This window comes from Lissotriton helveticus, chromosome 5_1 (assembly GCF_964261635.1).
Source record: "Lissotriton helveticus chromosome 5_1, aLisHel1.1, whole genome shotgun sequence".
Taxonomy (NCBI): domain Eukaryota; kingdom Metazoa; phylum Chordata; class Amphibia; order Caudata; family Salamandridae; genus Lissotriton; species Lissotriton helveticus.
The window spans coordinates 1,778,608,770-1,778,630,866 of NC_136065.1; the positions used below are offsets into that span (position 1 = coordinate 1,778,608,770).

General features: G+C 45.4%; 1 protein-coding gene across 1 annotated transcript in view; it reads right to left on the reverse strand.

The window, feature by feature from the left end:
* Positions 1-22,097, reverse strand: part of DCAF7 (DDB1 and CUL4 associated factor 7) — a 133,310-nt gene that overhangs the window by 60,936 nt on the left and 50,277 nt on the right. The window contains exons 3-4 of the mRNA XM_078645071.1: positions 8,135-8,246; positions 7,937-8,055 (exon numbers count right to left, since the gene is read on the reverse strand). Of these exons, the coding sequence (XP_078501197.1) occupies positions 7,937-8,055; positions 8,135-8,246 (231 nt within the window). The remainder of the gene's footprint in view (positions 1-7,936; positions 8,056-8,134; positions 8,247-22,097) is intronic.

The following is a 22,097-nucleotide window of genomic DNA, read 5'->3' on the forward strand; positions in this document are numbered from 1 at the left end:
GACCACTTGCATCATGCAACTCTTCAAAATAATCCTCCTGATCCTGAAGCTCGCCTTCTTCAATCTCAGCTTCTCCATAATTTCTTTCCTCCAAAAGGCGCTGCGCTCTACGCATCGACCACTCCATTCGAACAGATGTCGTCGGATCCGGTAACGACTCAGATGGAGTCGGAGCTGGCGTCGAATGAGGAGCTGGAGCCGGAGCCGCCTTCGAATGTGAAGCTGGTACCGGCTTCGAACTTCGATTTGGATCTCAAGGTCGCTCTGGAGCCAGTGAAGCCTTGCACAGAGTCGATGACCACAGAGGCGCCAAGAGAAGCCATGGTGGAGTCTGCGTCGGCATAAACGGCAGGAAAGGAGCCAGAGCGTAAGCCTGCGGCATACCCAGATTATAAGCCAATGGACCCATGGGACCAGCCGGCGCACCAGAGGGGTACATTGCTCTCGCATATACGCCATAAATGGCGTTTAAAAAATGCGAAGGGTCCTGACCAGGACTAGGAAATTGAGGGTACGAACCTACCGGCTGCTCCAGAGGAGGCTGCACCGGATTAGACTCTTCCTGTACCTCTTGTTCCTCGGGATGATGTACCGGAGTCGTCGAGCCCTGAGGAACTTCTTCTCCTTCATGCACCGAAGACTGATACGGATCCGGAGACAGATTCGATTCCGGAGCCGGTGTAGGCTCCCGAGATTGTAAAGGCGTGGCCTCACCTTCAGGATTACGAGCTGGAGAGGGAGATATCATGCCCTTACGAGGTTTTCGCGAAGAGGACTTCTTTTTCGAGTCAGACTCCCTGCTGGAATGATGTCTCGAACTGTGCTTCTTTCTCCTATGCTTCTTTTTTGATGAACCAGAAGCATGACCCGAAGCAGACTTCGATGCTGACCTCGACCGGGACCTCGACTTTGACCGCGAGCATCTCGATCTTGACCTCGAAGGTCTCTTGGTATCCTTACCCTTCATTTTGGCAACAAGAAGTTTTGCCTCTCGTTCCCGAAGAGCCTTTGGGTTCATTTTAAAACAGGATCGACAACCCTTGACGTCGTGATCCAAACCCAGACATCATAGACAGTCACCATGAGGATCGGTAATGGACATCATCCTCCCACATGAATTGCATGGTTTAAATCCTGTCTTCCTCGATGACATCTCGACAGAAGACAGCAACACCAAACAGATACAGAAACCAGAAATCCACAAAAGTAACAAAGTCACTATTCGTACAACAGAATATCCCAAGAAACCGTTAGCGTCGACGACGCGGAAAAAAGGGAACTGATGTCATCACGCCGACGTAGGCCTTATAAGGAGTCAGTGACGTCAGTCGGAGTCATGCGCGATGCCGTGCTCCTGTGACGTCGTCCACGCCGGCGTGCTACAAAAGAATTTTCCGAACGTTGCTGACGCAGGGGGATATTCACAAGGTAAGGACTCCACTGGCAGATGTATCCATCAGAAGGGACTTGTACTGACAGAATCGGTTTACTTTGAAATCGATTGGCAGCAAGAATCAGTTTGTTTTTCCTCTCCTCTGAAGAAAAATCTCTGCAATGAGCAGTATCCAGAATGGCACCCAGAAATCTTGCCGACCAGGACGGAAGAAGAACCGACTTGCTTCTGTTTAGACCCAGACCTAGATGACTGAATAGTTGAATACAATCCTCGACTGCTTTTGAAGCTTCCTGAGAAGAAGGAGATTTTATCAGCCAGGTAGGGAAACACCTGCAGAGACTGCCTTCTGAGAAAAGCTGCCACTGGTGCCAATACCTTTGTAAATATCCGTGGTGCAGATCTTAGTCCGAAAGGTAGGACTGAACTGAAAGTGGCTCTTGGTTACTATAAAGCGAAGATACCTCCTGTCGGCCGGATGAATGGGAACATGAAAATATGCGTCCTCTAGATCTAAAGTTGCCATATAACCGCCAGGATTTAGGAGACACAATATATCCTGGAGAGAAACCATCCGAAAAGAGAGTTTTATGAGATAGGTCTAGAATTGGGCGCCACTTTTCTTCCGTCCTGAGAACCAAGAAAAACCTGGAATAGAATCCTTTCCCTCGTTGGGTCTGAGGAACCGATTCTATCACCCCTTTGATGAGAAGCTGTTGAACTTTGAGACGTAGAAGATTTAGATGTTTCGATTCAGTGGCGTGAGGAGCTCTGGATGGTGGTTCTTGAAACTCTAGTGTGTGGCCGAATTGTACGATGTTGTGCACCCACCGATCCGATGTAATAATTTTTAAGTTGTGGAGGTATTGTGATATCCTGCCCCCCACTGATGTTACTAGAGGGGGAGGAACAGTAGACAGAGCCATGAAGCCGCTATTGACATTTAGGCGTATCTCTCCCCTGACATCCCGGTCATCCTCTTGGTGGTGGACGATAGAAATATGCCGATTGACCTTGGCACTGCGAGTATTGGGGTTTGTATGACGGAGAGGACTGTGAGTAAGAAGAGTAGCGCTGTTAGTTGCCCCCTCTGTACGATGAAAATCCTCCCTCTCTCACCTCTGAAAGGAACTTTGCGGTAATGCAACGTCCCCAAGGACCTTGCCGTGTCCGTGTCCTTCTTGATGTCTTGAAGGGCATCATCTACATGCTTTCCAAAAAGCATTTCTCCGTCATAAGGTAAGTCCAAGATCTTATTTTGAACTTCCTGGCGAAACCAGGTTGCCCGCAGCCAGCCCTGACGCCTTAAAACTGCTGAACCCGCTAGAGCTCGGAAAGCGGTAGTTGCTATGTCCATAGCACAATCTATCACCTCTGAAGATGAACGCTCCCCTTCCACCAGTATCTTTCTGGCCTCATCTTTCGCACTATCCGGAAGTTGGTCAACAAATGGGGATAAATCGCACCACATCTGGCGATCATATCTACCCAAGATAGCAAGAGCATTAGCAGCTCTAACCAGCAGGCTAGCCATAGAAGAGAACCTTTTTCCCACATTGTCCAGACGTCTCCCTTCCTTGTCTGGTGGTGTCGTAAGGGGCGCCAATGGATTCTTGGACTTACTTTGCGCAGCCTGGGAAATAACTGAGTCCGGCTTCGGGTGACCAGTCAGGCAAGCGAGACTGCTTTCTGGAGCTTTACACTTCTTCTCCAGACGGGGAAGAACAGGGATGACTGTAGCAGGATTCTGCATCACCTTAGTACCTTCCGACCGCACATGTTCAATTATCGGTATTGAACGGATGGATTTTCTTTAAGGCTCTATGAAGTCGTAAAGAAAACAGTCGGATTGCACTGTCGTAATCGGAAGGCAAAATCTCTTGGACGCCCTCTCCATAAGATTATGGAAACATCCAATGTCTGCTGGAGGGGAGGTAGCAGTATCCGGCACTGGTGAAGCTGGATCTTGAACAACATCATTGTCCCAACCTCTATCCGGGTCATGAGGTGGATCTACCTGAAGATCTTCATCAGATGAGACATTATCATCCTGAATAGTCACAACCTCCTGATGGCTTTCTCTTGGTTCCAAAACTCAAGAAACCAGAGGAGTCACTGCAACTGCCGGAGCAGATCGAGAAGGAGGATGCTCTTGCTGGTCCAAGGGTTGTGACGGAAACCTTTTCCTGTAGTCTTGTAGCATCATCTGTAAGTCCGTTATAAGAGAGGACGGCATTGCAACCATATCCCAACACGATTTTTGTGGAGGCCCCTCTTGTTGAACAAAATGGCGTTCTTCTGTATAGTATTCCTCAGAATCCGAATCGTGATATTTTACTTGGAGTTCGGATGGGCTATAAGCATCCCCATAAGGACCATCTTCATCATCATCAGACTCCTCCTCAAGAAGCAAAGTTGGAGGTAAGGGTGTTACACGGCGAGGAGATGTAATCTCTGGAGTGATTTGCTGCCTCTTTATAGAGATGTGGACCCTTTGAATCGTCGACGACCTCGTCGAGTGACTCGTCGTCAACAGAAATGCCGGCAAAATCTTCGTCGACGGAACCGTCAATGGAGAGATGGACCTAGTCGACAGAGGATTGATAGTCGACGGTGTCGTCGACGAGCTCGTCGTCAGACTCATCATAGCTGTCGTCGACGGACAGGTCGTTGACGGAAATGCCGGCGAAATCATAGTCGACGGAACAGTCAACGGAGAGATGGACCTCGCCGGAGGAGGATTGATAGTCGACAGTGTCGTCGACGAGCTCGTCAGAATCATCATAGCTGTCGTCAACGACGTCGTCGCCATCTTCGTCGTCCTTATCGTCGACGAAGATGTAAACACCATCGTCGACGAGCAGGAAACAGGTACCTTAAACGTCGACGAAGATATCAATGCAGCCGCCGTCGACGAAGCTGCCGTCGACGGGCCAGTCGACGGAGCTGTACCTGAACTCAAGTCCTTTTTGGAAGTTGTCGTCAACGTACCAGATGATTTGGTCGTCGGACGTGGTTTCTTGTCCGATCTTCCTTCCTGAGGGGCAGCAGAAGGTTTCTTGAATCCCTTCTCCTTTTCAGATGGCGGAGAAGCAACAGAAAGGCTTTTCTGTACCTTCTTAGATGACTGTGTCTCCTCAGTCTGTCCCAGCCTCTCCTTTACACCTCGGTGAGGAGATTGTTTGGAATTGGGCCTTTCAGACCTATCAGAGGTCTTTTGTAAGGCTTTAACAGGGGGCTCAGTTGAAGGGGAGGACCTACCCCTTTTATTGGATCTTCTGGAGGACGCAGCTGAGGAAGAATCCTCACTGTCAGATGACAAAACCTCCTTGCGTGACTTCATTTTCTGCAACCAAGTCAACAAGCGGCCTTCCCTGTCTCTCAAGGTCTTCGTAGAGAATGTTCTGCAGATTTTACAATCTGTGGCCTTGTGATCTGGGTACAAGCAGTAGATACAGTCTTTATGCGTGAAACAGCCTCTTCTTTGAACAGGTAGCACAAGCTCTAAATAACGCCTTTTTCTTGTCAGACATAGTAAAGTTGAAGAAATGGAAAAAATTCCAAACTGAAGAGAAATCTGAGCAGAGCTCAGTGGAGACTCCCTAAGCACAATGTGCGGTAGAAAATCTGAGATTATGAGGCTCTCTCAGGAAGGTTCTATGGGGTGAGGCTACTCTGATTGGTTGTTACAATTTTTTGGTCTCTTTTACAAAAAGAGGCGGATCGGCTACAAAATGAGATGAGGCCTAGGCCTTTCTTCCTCTTTTGTACCTACTGCTATGGTATTTTTATGTTACCGAGGCTCCCATTACGACGACGGGGAATGATACAAAGCATGGGAATCTATGAAAGTCCAATACTGGGGCAATAATAGTTCTGTGAAAGGAGCACAAGTACTGTGATCCATCTTGAACACAGCCAAATTGTGATTAAAAGTAAAAGCCTTAAGTCGAGGAACCTCTTGAATATTGGAAACGTCCAAAGGAAAACTAGGATAACCAATAAATAATTATCCTTCACCACTGAATCTCCTCTTGATAATTGAGCACTGAACACAACTGTATGATCATCCGCAATATCAGCAGTAGTGCCAATGAAAAAAATATTTGATGAAGGAAGAGAAAGCATTAGCCAAAGAGATTGTGCACAGACGTTGCACCCACTTGGATGTCTACATCCAGATTCCAAGCAAAGGTGTGGACAGAGTTCTAGGCTGCTGCTTTCATAGGACTGAATTTGGGCTACGTCATAGCTTTGCAAAATTGTTGTATATTCTCTTCATGAAGTGGAATTTTGTGCTTACCAGGAAGGTTTTAATAACATGGCGTTTTATCATTGATATTTTGTAAGTTGAGGATTTTCCGATAAGACTAATGAAAAATAGCTATTTTACTTTTCTTAGGTCTTGGGTTCATTCGACAGTAGTACAGGGAGAGGTGTGGCGCTGCAGCGAGGGCAGAAGACGCTGGACGCTTGGGATCACGGTTCGATCCCCGGCTCCGGAGGCAGGGGTCTGCCCAACACCATGTGACTCTGGGCAATAGCTTGTTTTATCTTCTCAACAGCCCCCAGCGCTGAGGTCCCCCTTCGGGGGTGATTCGTGCGCTATACAAGTAATGGATTTACATTTTTATTTACATTTACAACACCCTTCTCATTTACTATGTAAATACTATGTGAAGTCGTAGAAGAAATGGTTTCATACATGAGGAAGGCATAAACTACTTTTGATAAAAGGAATGATGAGTTACCATGCATAGCTTGGTTTCTTTGGGAAACGGCACACAGTTTGTGATCACAATGCCTGAAATTCACTTTCTCTAGGAGTCGACGTAGCAGCAATTCGGAAAGTAGCGTTTCAAAGCAAGTGTTGTAGAGGTATGCTTGGTACAGGAGTACTATAGTAGGGCCCAAAAAGGTATACAGAAAATGATGCTCCTGTGGGGTAGATAAGAATCTCACACTGATGACTTTTAGTAAATCAGTAACCTTTGGCATGGTCCCCCTTGAGGCCTCTCTAACTTGATGACCTGTGTATCTATGCTTGAACAAGTACTTTCGGCAATCAGAATCGTTCTTACATTGCACTTCCTGAACTTGTGACTGTTCAAACTAGTTGTATTGCTAGCAATTCATAAAGGAATTTTAAACACCACATGACAGAATAGGTATTGTACTAGAATTCCAACATAAGGCACCTGAATGTGTAATTTTGGCATGTATTGTTACTTCCAAACAAGTTTAAAGAATGGAAGCGCTGATGTTTGAAAGCGTAGGCAGTCTCATTTAAAACCCGAAAGGTGATTTTCTTCAACTAGTTTACTCAAGGAATTGATTTTGAAATTGTACACATGTGCCAAGTGAAATGCTATAATTATCAGATTTCTCGCTAGTAATCAGTGGTAGGTGGTTTGGGCATGAAAAGAGTCTTTCTACCTTGCCCACCTCCCCATTTCCAGATGTTATGGTGCTTTCAGCTTGTATCAGAATCTAATTGTTTAAGTAGAGTCAAAAGAGTTTAGACAAACTGTACTTTTCTGAACACCAGCGTATTAATTTGGTACCCTTTTGGCAATGTAGGATTTAAATATGATATGGGTACACGTGTGCCTCAAACTCAGATTTTTCTGTCACCACAGTTTGCGATGAAGGTTTTGATGCAACAATTTCTACAAGCAGATTCTTTGGAGAGTTCAAATAAGTGATCGCTATCTGGATTATTCCAGCTTCCTCACATTTAAGTTCCTTCATCCTGTTCCTGAGATTTCAGGTAGAGTACCACCTTTGTTAGGTCGAACGCCATAAAGCTCAGCAAAAAATAAATGTGACATGTAAGTTGGATATAGAAAATATTAAAAGGTGGTGTTGACAATTTTTGGATGAAGATCCTATCAATGAGTTGACAACTGAGGAAGGTGCTCTAGCCAAGGAGCAGAGGGGGTAATAAACTATGACAATCAAAGTAGCTGAAAATTATTTTGGCTTTGTCAACAAAGTGATCGCTTATTATATTTAAGGTATTAAACTAAGTTTGCTGCTAAGAGGGAGGAACAAAATTTAGTTGGGGAGGGTAACATCTCGACGTACAGTAGCCCAGTGTGCTCTGGATCTACCACCATTTTATCCATCAATGTTCCCAAAATCAACTACTTCTTTTTCTTACTGCTTTTTGATTGACGATATGGAGGATACCAGTCCTCACCAGAGGAGTGGGAAAAGGCTACCATATTATTGCTCTGTCTATAAGAGTCTTAGCTTAGAAGATACCTCCACTTAACATCCTTGAATCAAATATGGTGTCAAGCACATAACTGGTTTACCTACTATTGCTCTGCCAAGAGCCCCAAATTGTGAAATTTTAGTCTCCCACACTTCAGTCTTTACCGGATATCTGCAATGTACTCACAGGCAATAGAGCCTCTTGTCATCTCTTTTCGATGTTTAAATTGAACCACTATGCTGCTACTTAAAGTAATGCCACTTTCAGAACACTGAACACTTAACATCTAGAGAATAGAAATATAAAAGAACCGTAAACTTCACCTCTTTATCATGGGCGATAAGCTGAGTCTTCACGTGACCGGATACCAGGTTTACTCTCCCCAAGACCTGCCCAGTCTCAAGCCCCCAGATAGTACAGGTTGTGTCTATACTAGATGTGCCTATAATAAAAGGAAACATGGATTAAAAGCAGCAACAGAGTGCACGAAAACAATAAAAGTGTTTTAGCTGAAAATTTACCAAGGAGATTTGGATCCACTTCGTTCCAGTCAAAGGATGTCAAAGGGGCACAAAAGTCTGAGTTTTTATTGTTGTTAAGGAGGCACTCCAGTCGAGTCTCAGTTTCGCCAACCTTCAAAATAAAATTTTAGAGCACAATATAAAAAAAACCAGTTCATGGTTAAACATAACACTACACAATGTGTGTGCAAATATTCATACCAACAAGAGTGTCTGGTGAATCATGGTCCTCCTCAAAAGGAAAACAATTTTGCCACAAATTACAAAATAAAAGTTAAGATCTGCACATCGAGCAGATATTTACTATTTTCTAAACATAAGTTATTGTTGGAACGAATTTACCTAGCAAAATAAGTGGGGGTGTTTAAATTACAATCAATAAATGATTTGTTTAGAAATAAACCCATAAAGCAATATTATTACAACAACTAGCAATGGCAACAACTCTGGCTTATAACTAAAATAGTTTAGACACATATGCATACTTCGTTTCTCATCCTTGCACTCAGACATCCATTCATCCACCTACTGAAAAAAATATGCAACCACCTAAATTTGGCAGACATACGCTTGCAATACAAAACTTATACATATCAGTGGGCAACTCCCTTGCAACGATATTGCACATAGTGCATTTCCAACTTTCAACATACATGACACGTTAAGAAGCAACATGCCGGTCAGCATGGTGAGAAAAAACAAATGGTACACTATGCACAATCTTGTCGGTCAAACAAAAAGGTATGTAGTTCCTAAGGGAAGGGACGGACGGATCTAAGGGCGGGAGAGCAGGTAAGCGAAGGGACAGGAAGGGGGAGGGTGGAATGATCCAATAAGGAGCAAGGGCCCACATACACTCAGAGGTGTCATGCTTCATTATGCTTCATCCTAGGTCAGCTCCTCGTTTTCAGGAAAATTCGTCTCTATGCATTCTTCCAAGACAAGGCCCCACCTGAAGAAACTGACTCAGGACTACACGCCGCCTTGACCTTCACCCCACCACAGGAATTTTACCGACAACTTCTCACCCTTGAGAAACCAGTCCTTAAAGAGGTGGCATGTTGCGCACCTAGTAAAAAACATATATATTTTTTTTTTTTAACATGTCAAAAGTCGAGACAGGCGATGCGCTCCATTGGCAAATATGAATCTGTGACTATAAAACCAGCGGACATGGGGGGAAGACAGTCATCCTCGCTACCACGGATTACAACCAGGAATGTGAACGACAGTTATCAAATCGGGCACACTACACGCCTATCAGAGAAGATTCCACTGGCAGCCTGACCAAACATCACGTCCATCGTTTTTTCGGCAGAGACCCAGGTGTGGATCGGCAAAAAAGAAGCAACTTTTCTGATCAATAGGAATCCAAAGACAACCTATTTCTACACACTCCAGAAGATCCATAAGGCCACTAGACCACCACCAGGGAGACCTATAGTGTCAGGGATTGGCTCCATTTTGGAACCCCCATCACAGTTTTGTGATTCCTTCCTCCAACCTCTCGTTACCAAGACACCCTCCTTCCTGAAGGACCCGACGGCAGCACTGAACCCCCTTAAAAATCTTGGAGAAGACTCACGTGGACATCCTCATTACCCTTGACAGAGGCATTGTACACCAACATACCCCAGGATGACACCTTGGAGGTAATTAAGAACTACCTCAGGGCAGAGATCTGGTCCTCGGCCACCCCCATTAGTTTCATCATGGAGTGTGCGACCTTGGCCCTCAAGGAAACCTTTTTTCAATTTAAGGACACCCTCTACCACCAGACCCAGGGAACATCGATGGGCAGCACCTTTGCTCCCAGTCTGGCATGTCTTTACATGGCTGACTTCGAGCAAAGGTGCATCTTCCACGATGACAACCCCTTTAAATTGAACATCATTATTTGGCGCAGGTACAGCGATAACCTGATCCTGTGGCAGGGCACGTACGGAGTTTTGAGATTGGATGAATACCCACAATCTTTTCCTCAAATTCAGTAGTAACCTTGCCACATCTAAAATTGCCTTTCTGGACCTTTTGATCACCCTCAAAGACGGCAACTAAAACCTACAAGAAACCCACTGACTGCAAGTCTCCTCAGGAATAACAGCCACCATCCCAAACACGTGCGGGATAACCTCCCCTTTGGGCAATTTCAGTGCCATTAGTGATTACAAGGAGCAGGCATGTGCACTAACCACAGACCTTGTGGCCAGACATTACCCCCAGACTGTGGTGCAAAGGCTTCCAAATGTGCATGCAATAACAGGGAAGGCCTCCTTGAACAATGTGCATGCCCCACCTGTGATACGATCACTTGCGTCACGTCATTTAGTCCCAATTCAAATAAAATACAAAAGGTCAGAAAACATTGACCAATCCTACACACAGGGGAGTTGACACCAGCCGGATGTGGGTAGGTCCCACACATTGCAGCACCTACTTGGTGGTGAGTAAGTGTGCTAACCTCCTCCCCCACCCCAGCCTCCTGCCACCCCCCACCCCCACAATGCTTGCCTATACGACGTGGTCAGATCCCGGGGACCCTCGGTGGCCAGTGTCATACTGCAACATCCCTAGAACGCCTGCACGCAACCCCACTGAGTTTAGCTATGCAATACTACCGCTACCTCATAGTACAGATACGATTGGTGGCCCTTTCGACGCTGTATGAGGCCCGCTAGGTCCCAGGACATTACGTTAACCACTACATACACCACCAGGCTCAGCAGACCAGGTGGGACATCGAGATTATCCCGGCCTTCTTTTCCATAGAACTCAGAACTCAGGCCACGCTAGACCGCCTTCACCGGGAGCGGTCAGCACAACTACGCGCCCCACAGAGTATCGCAGGGAAACGAGCGGTACTGTGGGCCACTGATAGCAGGATTACCTCCATACCCTGGGGTTAGTCATCCGCGATAAATACTGACCTACATTCCCTCAAGGCAATACCGCTCCCTCCTACACAAGAGCACCCTTGCATATGAGGAGCACAACACTAGATGGCCAAGGCATCAGTCTTCCGCCTCGTCGCCAGCTTTTCCTGCCTCGAGCCCCGGAGCCACACTGGGCCAGCTTTGACACACATACCTAGATTCCCATCACACTGTGACCTGATTCCAGCTTTAGGTTCCTGCTGGTGTAAGTCACTGCTTTTCTTCCCCCTCCCTCCAATTAACCTACCCCTACCCACCTACCGCCTCTTCCCTCTCATGACACACGTTGCCCTGAGTTACAAGACAGCGACTCTTGTGGCAACGCACTACACGCGGGTGCCCCTACGCCCACTGACATAGCACAGCCACGTTTTTGGCACTACACTGCGCACTATCAACACAACGCCCACCATTGTGCCTCTGGCATTACTGGGCCACACTACCAGAGATCCCTTCAATTTGGAATCTACCTTCCCACGGGCAACACCCTTCCGCCAGTGTAGCGGTTGGTTTGGACGTTCAGGTAGATGCCCCGCATCACTCCTTATATAGGCGAGTTTCCCCTTTTTCAGTTAGTCTGGCCATGGGGTTACTGTTGCGGCAGTAAGGATCTACTGTTCCCCAACAGGTTGCAACTGTTTTTACCAGTGCGTTTACTGTTGAGAATATACTAGTAACCGGTACGTAAGAACATACTGTATTTTATTTTTCATCCAACTTCACTAGGTGAGTTAGCCAACACTGTGGGCCACCTTGTAGTTCTAGTTTATTCTAGTTTATTGCTCTAATGCTCCGTGCACGCGTGTTCACACCACAGATCTCTGTCCCAACCGTTCACGATGTTGCCTTACCATGTCCTTTGTTCTCCACCTTTCTTCCTTTCCAGGTTCGCTAGAAGGACGTGCCCCCTTGTGCCCTGTCCCGGATTACGCTTGAGTCCAAGATACAGGGACGTTACACCTTTGGATACCCTCAGGTCGTCTCTTGTTTACAGAGTAGATTAGGTTTCTTACCCTGGTCCTGATGAAACGCCACTCATCCATTAGGAGAATATAGATGAGAAACAGGTCTACCTTTTAACCACTTTCACCCCCATCACACACATTGAGCTGCAGCAGGTTTAATTCTCTTAAACAGCCACGACTCTTGTAGTTTGTTTTTAGCCATAACGTCAGTGTCCAACTATCAAAGATTTCCAAGGACACTCATTGCTATTTTTAAAACACTCACACACTTCATCCACTCTACTCACCACATGTCTGCCCCTCCACCCCTTCACACAAGGCCTCCGGCGTGTGATCTCGAAGACCTCCTGCGGGGCCCGTTGGGCATTACAGCGCCAGCCCAACGAGGAGCTGCCCTATGATGAAGCATGACACCTCTCGCCATGTGTGAGGGGCGTTGCCCCTTCCTGTCCCTTTATTTACCTGGTCTCCTGCCTCCCTTTGATCCAGCCTTCCCTTCGGACCGGCACACCTTTCTGTTTGACCTACACGTTGCAGGACCTAGAACTAAAAAGCCTGTGTCCCCTCGTTTGAGTATACACTATGCACAATGCCATTACAAGGTGGCCTCTCAGAAAGCATTGCACTAAGCGGCCATTCTCAAATAAGAAGTATGTCGTTTAACTTGGAATGATAAAACAATGATACACTATGGACAAAAACATTCCAAGATGGCTGCCCATTTTATAAATAGTGGCCAGACAGGAAGCAGCACAATTTAGATGAAAAGCTCTGAACGTGAGTGGCCTGGTATGACAGGCTTGGGAGCTGCAGAACACTATAAAACAAAATGAAAACAAAAAGACTGGCACATCAACACTGTAGGACAATCCTTTTGAGGCGGTTTAAACACAAGATTAGGAAAAATGCAGCTCCTCCTACAGAAATACTACCAATGGCAGAAATGGTCTACTCACTGCCCCATCCAGTGTACGGTCATGGGGAAGAGAGAATGTGAATGATACTCGGGCAGAAGAGGGAAATACTCAAAGCCTGCATAAAATATACAAGTTTGTTTTCATGTTTCAAGGGCCTGGCACACATCTACACCTGCAGGGCCTCATAAGAGGGCTTAGAAGAGGATTATCATAGCAAATCTTTCATCTCCAAGTGACCAACACCACATTCCGTGCTTACTACAGCAATCTGTAAGATTCCATGTAACGAAATGCCTGTCATTAACGAACAAGTTACTTCTTTTGGGTTACACCTCATCTGGTAGAGACTATCTGGCTGCAGATTCCTTACCTTGGAATATTTCCAAGGCGTCAGACTGGATCCGGAATGTTTGAGCAGTATCTCTGCGCACCAGTAGGTGGCATCATTCGGCTCCACACCAGAAGTAGCGTGATCAGTGTCTCTATAGGCGCAACCCCAGTGTGATGCAATTAGCTACTTTTCGAGTCCTTCCCAAGCAAAACTTTGCCTGGCTATGGAGAAAAAGTACAACTAATCTTTAGATAAAGATGCAGAAAAAGGATCAACATTATTGAACGCACACAAATTTGTTCCAACATCAGGCATATACTGTGTTAACTGAGGGAAGCCTGGCTGCCAGAATGACATCTCAACGTCTGAAGGGAAGGTCAAAGACTTAACTGCTGCCGCTGAATCTCCAGGCATGAAGGCAGATTGTGCGCAGGTTTGGGTGCAGGACCCTGCCCTGTTTGCGACAGTAGACCCTCTCTAACCGGAGGACAAATGCTCATGCGAATGTGTTCCGGATACTATACCCTTAGTGCTGAATCCAGGCTACCAGGAATTACTTGGGCCTGATCGTTCCTGATCTTCTTGGAAATTCTGGGCAGGGGTACCATTGGCTTAAAAGCATGCAGAAGACCAGAGCACCACTCGAGATGAAGAGTCTCCGAGCTAGAGCTGCCTTGGACTCTCCAGCGCGCAGAAGCTCTGACATTGGGCATGCTCTGTGGTGGTGAACAGATCTATGCAAGATTCTCTAGAATACCTGAATAGACCTTGCACCGCCTCTGGATAGAGCCGCCATTTGTGATCTGCTAGGCATTGATGGCTCAATTAGTCCGCTATGGTGTTCAGAGAGCCTGCCAGATATTGAACCACCAGGAAAAAACCCAGACATTCCAGCCATGTCCAGAGACCAGAGCCTCTTGACACAGAGTCTTCAACCCTACCCCACCCTGATAGTCGGAACACCATGTGGCGGTAGTGTTGTCCATGAATACCCACACTAGCCTTTCCTTGATGGAAGGAAGAAAGGCTCTCAATGCCAGTCGTATCGCTCTCGGCTCCAGCAGATTTATGTAGAGTTGAGACTATGCCGGAGACCGGAGTCGTCTAATCGCCACCTCCACCAGATGGCCGTCCCAGCCCAGAAGTGACATGCCACTAGTTAGCTCTGATTCGGGGAAAAGAGAGGGTCTGCCGCTGACCCAATTGCAGTTTGCCGCTACCACTGCAGGTCTTTGCAGTGCCCTTCAATGTCTGGGTCAGGTCAGAGTCCCTGATGCTACGCCCACTGGGCCTTCAGGTCCTACTGTAGAACCCACATATACCAATAGGCATATTTTACCAGCATGATGCAGGAGGCCATGAGACCCAGCAGCCTCAGAGTGAACCTCACCGAAATCCAGGATAGAGGCAGAAACATCATAACCATAGCATGAGTATCCCAGACTTGCAGTTCCAGAGGATAGGACCAAAACTGCACTGTATCCAGAACAGCCCAGATGAAAGGGAGAATCTGAGAGGGAGTCATGTGTGACCTTGGCACGTTTATAGTGAACAGATGTATGATGGAACCGCACCTGCTATTCCCACGAAAATCTAAGTAGATATCAGATTAGTGAAAACTATTTATATATATATATATATATATATATATATATATATATATATACACACACACACACACACACATTATATACACACACACAATCACCTTATAAAACCTAAACTCAACCACCCCTAAACACTAAATATACCCTTACTCGCCCTTAAGGACTAAAAATACCCTTACCACCCAATACCCTTATCCACTCCTAAACCCTAAAAACACCCTTACCCATCCCTAAAGAACAAGTTACTTACCTTCGGTAACACTTTTTCTGGTAGATACAATATCTGCCTGTGGATTCCTCACCTTGTGATTCCTCACCTTGTGAATATCCCCCTTGCGTCAGCAACGTTCGGAATTTTTTCTTTGTAGCACGCCGACGACGTCATAGGAGCACGGCTTCGCGCGCGACTCAGTTTGACGTCACCGACTCCTTATCAGGCCCACGCCGGCGTGATGACGTCAGTTCCGCCCTTTTTCCGTGCCTTCGAGGCACACGGACGGACCAACGAAAGCAAATATGCAAATATACCATGTACACAGTACATATAAATCAAAATCAATACAATAGTATAAACCATATATACATAAAGACTAGGTATAACAGAGTGGACAACGGGGAGGCGGGTGGGCATGTGAGGAATCCACAGGCAGATATTGTATCTACCAGAAAAAGCGTTACCGAAGGTAAGTAACTTGTTCTTCTGATAGATACATCTGCCGTGTGGATTCCTCACCTTGTGAATAGAGTCCCACAGCAGTCCCCACTCCCGGAGGAGGGTGTCCACTCTGCTATACCAGGAAATCTTGGAGAACAGAGTGCGCGAAGTGACCGTCCCTCCTCACCTCGGTATCCAAGCAGTAGTGCTTCGCGAAAGTGTGGAGGGAGGCCCAAGTCGCGGCTCTGCAAATATCCTCAACAGGTACACCTCTAGACAAAGCAGAGCAGACTTTGCTCTAGTTGAATGTGCTCTAATACCCTCAGGAGGGTCCTTACCCACAAGGGATTAGCAGATCTTGATGCACAGGATTATCCACCTGGAAAGTGTGCGCTTGTGCACCGCTCTGCCCTTCCGACAGCCAGCAAAACCAACAAACAGCTGGTCGTCCACCCGGAAGTCTTTAGTCCTGTCCAGCTAGAAAGACACCGCCCTCTTGGGGTCCAGACGGTGCAGTCTCTCTTCCTCCTTAGAAGGGTGAGGGGGAGGATAGAAGGTAGGGAGGGTAATGGACTGTCCAAGATGGAAGGGAGTTACCACCTTAGGCAGAAAAGCAGCCCTGGTCCTGAGAACCATCCTTTCAGCATGAATGGTCAGGAATGGGGGCTTGGAACTAAGAGCTTGAAGCTCACTGACCCTCCTTGCCGAGGTGATTGCCACGAGGAAGACCGTTTTAAAAGAAAGAAGCCTCATGGGACACTTGTGCAAAGGTTCGAAAGGAGAACCCATCAAAAAGGTCAGCACAAGATTCAAATCCCAATGAGGAACAACAAACGGAGAAGGGGGGAACATATTAATGAGACCCCTCAAAAATCTTAAGACCACTGGAGACTTAAAAAGAGAGGGCTGATCCGGCAAGCAGAGGAATGCAGAAAAAGCCGAAAGATACCCCTTGACCGTAGCAACCGCAAAACCTTGCTGCGCTAGAGAAAGAGCAAATTGTAAAATGTCAGATAAATGAGCCTTTAAAGGGTCAACATCCCTCTCCCTGCACCAAGAGACACATTTAGACCACCTATACGAATAGATGGACTTAGTGGAGTCACGCCTGGCAGAGAGAATGACATCCACCACATCATGAGGGAGAGAGAAAGAACTCAGGTTGCCCCGTTCAATCTCCAGGCATGAAGGTGTAATGTCTGGAGGTGGGGGTGTAGAACCTGCCCCTCCATCTGAGAGAGGAGGTCTGCCCTGTGAGGGAGACGGAGCGGCGGGGGAGAGGTGGAGAAGGTCTGTGTACCACACCCTTCTTGGCCAATCCGGGGCGATCAATATGACTTGGGCCCGGTCTTGGCGAATTTTCCTCAGAACCCGAGGAATCAAGGGTATGGGAGGAAACGCGTAAAGGAGTTGACTTTTCCAACTCAACTGAAACGCGTCCCCCAAGGCTCCTTGCAATGGATACTGGAGACTGCAGAATGACAGGCAGTGCGCATTCTCGTAAGTGGCGAACAGGTCCACCCGAGGAGTCCCCCACATCTGAAAGATGTCGTGAACCACCTCCGGGTGAAGCCTCCACTCGTGGTCGGCAGAGAACTGCCGACTGAGAGTTGTAGTGTAGTTCCTATCATCCCAATAGGCTCTGCGCATTGGAATAATACCTACAGTAGTAAAGGCCTAGGCCAGACGTTAACTAGGTCTACTACTGTCGATACTAGACTTAAAGTTTTGGGTTTGCCAGCTTAGCTCAGAGTTCACTAGAAACTTTCTCGAATGTTCAAGGAGGACTTAACTTCCCTGATTAGACAAGAAGGGATTTAGTTTCTGACAACCATAGAACATGACAACTTTGCTCTCCCCTAATCAAGAGTAAATCTCGAGAGTCGTGTGAACAAAAGGCAATTTATTTTACTCAGTCAGTACGTGCATTCTTAGTCTCATCAGAATGTAGAGAAAAGGAAGAGACGGGCGTGTTCAATAAAAAGGTGTTATTTATTGATCAGTCTCTTTTCTCATACAAGAGAAATGGATCGATATTATTGCAATACTTATAGCCAAGTAAAGTGCATACATTAAAAGCAATAGTATAAAATAATACTGTAAAAACATTGATATGGTTTCTAAGCCATAAGATGTTTTAAAATGAATAAAATATATTACATACACATATACATTTGACTAAACGTACTCAACTGGTGTTTCTAGATACGCCTACCCCGTGTACCTGACCTAAGCCTAATACGTGGGCGGGAATAGAAAGTTACAGTTTAAGTTAAGTTTGTTTTTGCCAAGTGAATAACTAAAGAATTCTCTGTGAGGGGTTATTCAGTTCTGTACCTGGAAGTTAGGATGAATGAGGAATGGTATCTCTCTCTCTGGTCTCGATATTCCAGGCTGCCTGCGAGGGCTACCCAGAAACGCCGGTGCTGGATTCTCGGCAGGAGAAAGCAGCGCGTCTCTCAGCGCGTCAGGAAGGCAGGGCTGCTGCCAGCGGGGTCTGCTCTGCTCTTGGCTTCGGCAAGTATGGCTGCTCCGTCTCGTCACCAAGCGTGTGTTTGCATAGGGCAAGATCGGTAATATTTATACCTTTAAGGTGCCGAGATTGACGTAAGGATGGACATAGATACGTCAATAAGGATGTCATACGACTTGCTCGTTAGCACATTCTTTTACTGAAGTTCTCTGTGAAATCAAAACAATGGCCGCAGGGTTTTGCCCAGGTTGTCATAGGTTTGATTTGTTATGAGAAATCCGTATGCCTTATCAGGGGCTGGAGGAATATCGCTTGTCTAATTAGATCGCAAGCGTTATGACCTAATCAGATAACACGTTCCTGTGCCGTAGTGTGACTGCGTCAGATAACGGTATCTGCATCATGGGGGTTTTCTGCCTCATGGGCTGACTGCTAGTTAACTTGTTGGTTTGTTTAACTAGAATAGGGTCAGAATAGGGGGATCGATTCAGAACCTATAGGAATACATGACACCCACTCCACGCTAACTATGGACATATTTACTAATCTAGGCATAGTATAACATAGTACAACATACTATAGAGTAGTGTGTATACCTTACCACCCCAAAATACATAAATGCATTTTGAAATTCTTCAAATATACGGAAAATTTGCAGACATATATATTGTATGCACTCAAGCTATGGAATAATGCTAAAGTAATCACGCATTTGTATACATTATTGCTTATTTGGTATATGAGAAATTACACATGAAATGGTTTCTTAAATACAGAAAAAAGTTTCGAGACCATTCCATCACAGAATAAAATATTTGTGAACATACCAGCGGGCAGCTAAAGTCTATAAAGTATCTAAAAATAGAAATCTTAGTTCTTTAGGAATAGTTTCTTACTTTAAGCAGAAGATAAGTGTCCCGAGAAACCGAAAAAATGAATTGGGGCTTCTGAAAGAGTTGCTGTCCGTGAACTGGAGTGAAAAATAGTTCATGTGACTTTATTATTTAAAGTTGAAGGCCGAATTCAGGGAACGCCGTGTGCGAGCTTGCTCAAAAGTCTCTATTTCTGTTCGGGTGAGAACATCATATCATTTAGGCTTTCGAAAAAACTGTCAACAGCTTCCTGGGAAAGTTCCACTAACTCGGAAATAGGTGTAATCATGCATTCTTGTGCATGATTGTCTCCATTGACATTCTGATTCGCATTGCTGACAGAAGGTCGTACCTGTTCGATGCTGCTTTCATCTTGAACTTCACTACCCATCAATCGTAGTGGTGAAGCTTCCACGAATGCCGTCATCAGGATTGGTAGCCTTTGAGGGCAGCACAAAGCATGAACCTTGATCGGGCTCAACAATGTTTCTGCATCCATCGGCGCATCCGATTGTAGCGTCAGACAGGTGTCTAACACGCATTCTTCTCCGCATAGCAGACACCTCAATACAGGTAAAACACATCTTTGCCACATTGGTCGAAATGATAGAAACCAAGTCATGTTCAGGTCTCTAAGCCGGGAGAGTCCCAGGATTTTTGATATCCGGTCCCGGTATCCAATGGCTAGGATTGTTTCTTCTCTTGTCGCCAGAGTTTTGTCTGTGACATGGGTTGCCATAACGAAAAATAAGGACTAAGAATAGGATTCCTGCAATTAGTCCCAAGATCAGGGGAAGTCCGCCAAAAATCGAATGGACGAAATCTGGAAAAATACCCAGTATGGCTTTGAATGGTGTTAATGCCATCGAAAATACTGTCTTAAATACCTTTGAGACCCCATTGGTATCAGAAATATTTAAGATTTCATTCAGGATTTCCGCGAAATGTACGGGGGAATTAGTTGATAATAATGTATGTATCTCTGCAATCGTCCTTGCGACTTGTAGATCATACGTTTCTTTTGATGACGAGAGCCTGGTAGGCGTCTGAAGAAGCACTGTTTTCATTCTGCTTAAAGTATCTATTCGAATAGAAGTAATTTTCAAGTTGGGCCATGCCCTTGCCTCCCTGTCTGGAAAGGAGCTGGGGAACAACGAGCGTCCACAGCACTTGACCTTCGCAGTAGTAGTTACTAGATAAGGAGTCCCGGGCATAAGACTACAACATCTGCGGTCTACAATTAGAATGTAACTCCCATTATAGAGTCTTTGAAAGAATGGTTCTATTTCTGTTGCAGGTGCGCCTTGCTGGTGACATGAAAGGTTGTATGAATTCCCTTCACAGGCTCCATGCAAACTAATTCCGTTACACAGAAGTGTGCCACTTAGTGACATCGCACAATTGTTGCCACTAAGAAACACTTTCTGTCCTTTATTACTGACACATGCATGTGAATAGGGCAGGTTCCATGTTGTTTTAAGGTACCCCTTTCCCAATTTCTCGTACATGCCAGCCTGTATATATTTTTGGCAGTATTGAAACCTGAAGGTTGAGATTGGAATATTTATTATCCCATGTATTATCCATTCACTGACAGGTCGTTCTGACATTGTCACTGGTAATCTTTCGAGTTTCTCAATGCTCAGGATTGTATAATCAGCACCCTTTTGTGCCATACTGATTTGTCTATCAGTAAGGTTAAAGATTTGGAATAGTGACGTTGTGTTGATTAGACGCCAAGGCACATAGCCTGAACGCAGATTTTGTAACGTCCAGCCAAGCTGTATAATAGAACGCAATTGTGACTGACCGTGTTGTAATAACAGTAAGTCTTGCGATAATATATCGATTGCTGAAGACACAATGCTGTCCAAAGAAAAAATTCTGGAGGACAGAGTCATTAACCCATTGTCCACTACAGAAAGTGATTTTTCCAAATTAATACGGTCAATTTCCCGTATTCTCTCTGCTGTTTCAATTTGAGTAACCTTCCAGGCCTCATTGTATGCTGCATATACAGAGGCTGCTATGAAACGCTTTTGACGCTGTTTGCGTGGTCCCATAGTGAAATCACGCAAGTCAGCACCATCAGTAAGTAAAGTTAGGTGTTGCTTAATTTCTGCCAGTGTGGAAGTTTGTAGCCATTGAAGGCATAATTTGCCCACACTGTAGGTGGTTATTATCCCTGGGTGATGTCTTTGAGGATATCTAGTGTCTGCCCTCGTCATTTTGAACCCCTGCGTTTTGTTCAGGAATCTGTCTTGACAGTTATTAGTATCTGTGGGCCAGATCAACCACTGTTTCCAATCAGGATGTGTTCTGTTTTGGTTTAATATATGGTTTACGTCTATCTCTTCATCTGTATCAGAGTTATTGCTAAACATTGTTGGCTTTGGAATAGACGGTTTATTTAAATCTTTGATTTTGGCTAAGCCAAGACAGGTGGTCTGTTGAACAGTGTCATTTAAAAATATCATTTGTTCTGGGATCATGCAGGCTCTAAACAAAGCTTCTATACCCTGTACTTGCCATTCTTTTGTACCCCAAACACTTTTCAATTCAACATTTTTGTCCCAATAATCAAATCCAAAGGTATTCATTTTTTCAAAGAATGAGTCTGAATATAACAATTTTGTGTTGGTTATCATGGTCTTGGTCCCTGTCTTATTTGATAATTTAAAATAAAATGCTTCAGCATTACTTGTGTTAAAACCTGAAAAATATTAATATTTGTCGTAAACGGTTCTTGAGCTCCCTTTTGGAGGTGTTGCACAATGTTCCCATTGATTATAATTTAAAACATTTCTAGGTTGTGCAGATCTATGTAAAAAATGGTTACCATAGTGGTTATAACAGTACATACTATCATAATTGGTAGAACCCTGCAAATAATCATGTTTAGTAAATTTAGCAGACATTACTAAATCAGACATCATATTATTAATGCTTTCGAAGTCCCAATCATCAGCAAATGAGTTTGGTTTTACAAAGTCACTCAAGGAGATCTTAATTTGGTGTGGATATTTCAGGATCTCGACCGGACCATAAATTTCATAGTCAGTGTTGTCCCAGGCTACCCCACCAGGTATCGGATTGGCTGTGAAGTTGGCTGAAGAAAGTTCTCTTTTCTCGACGTGTGAAGGTGTGTGTGGTTTGAGGATCAAGTTGATTTTCTGACTTGCTGTGTCCATTTTTGCATATTTTCCCTCA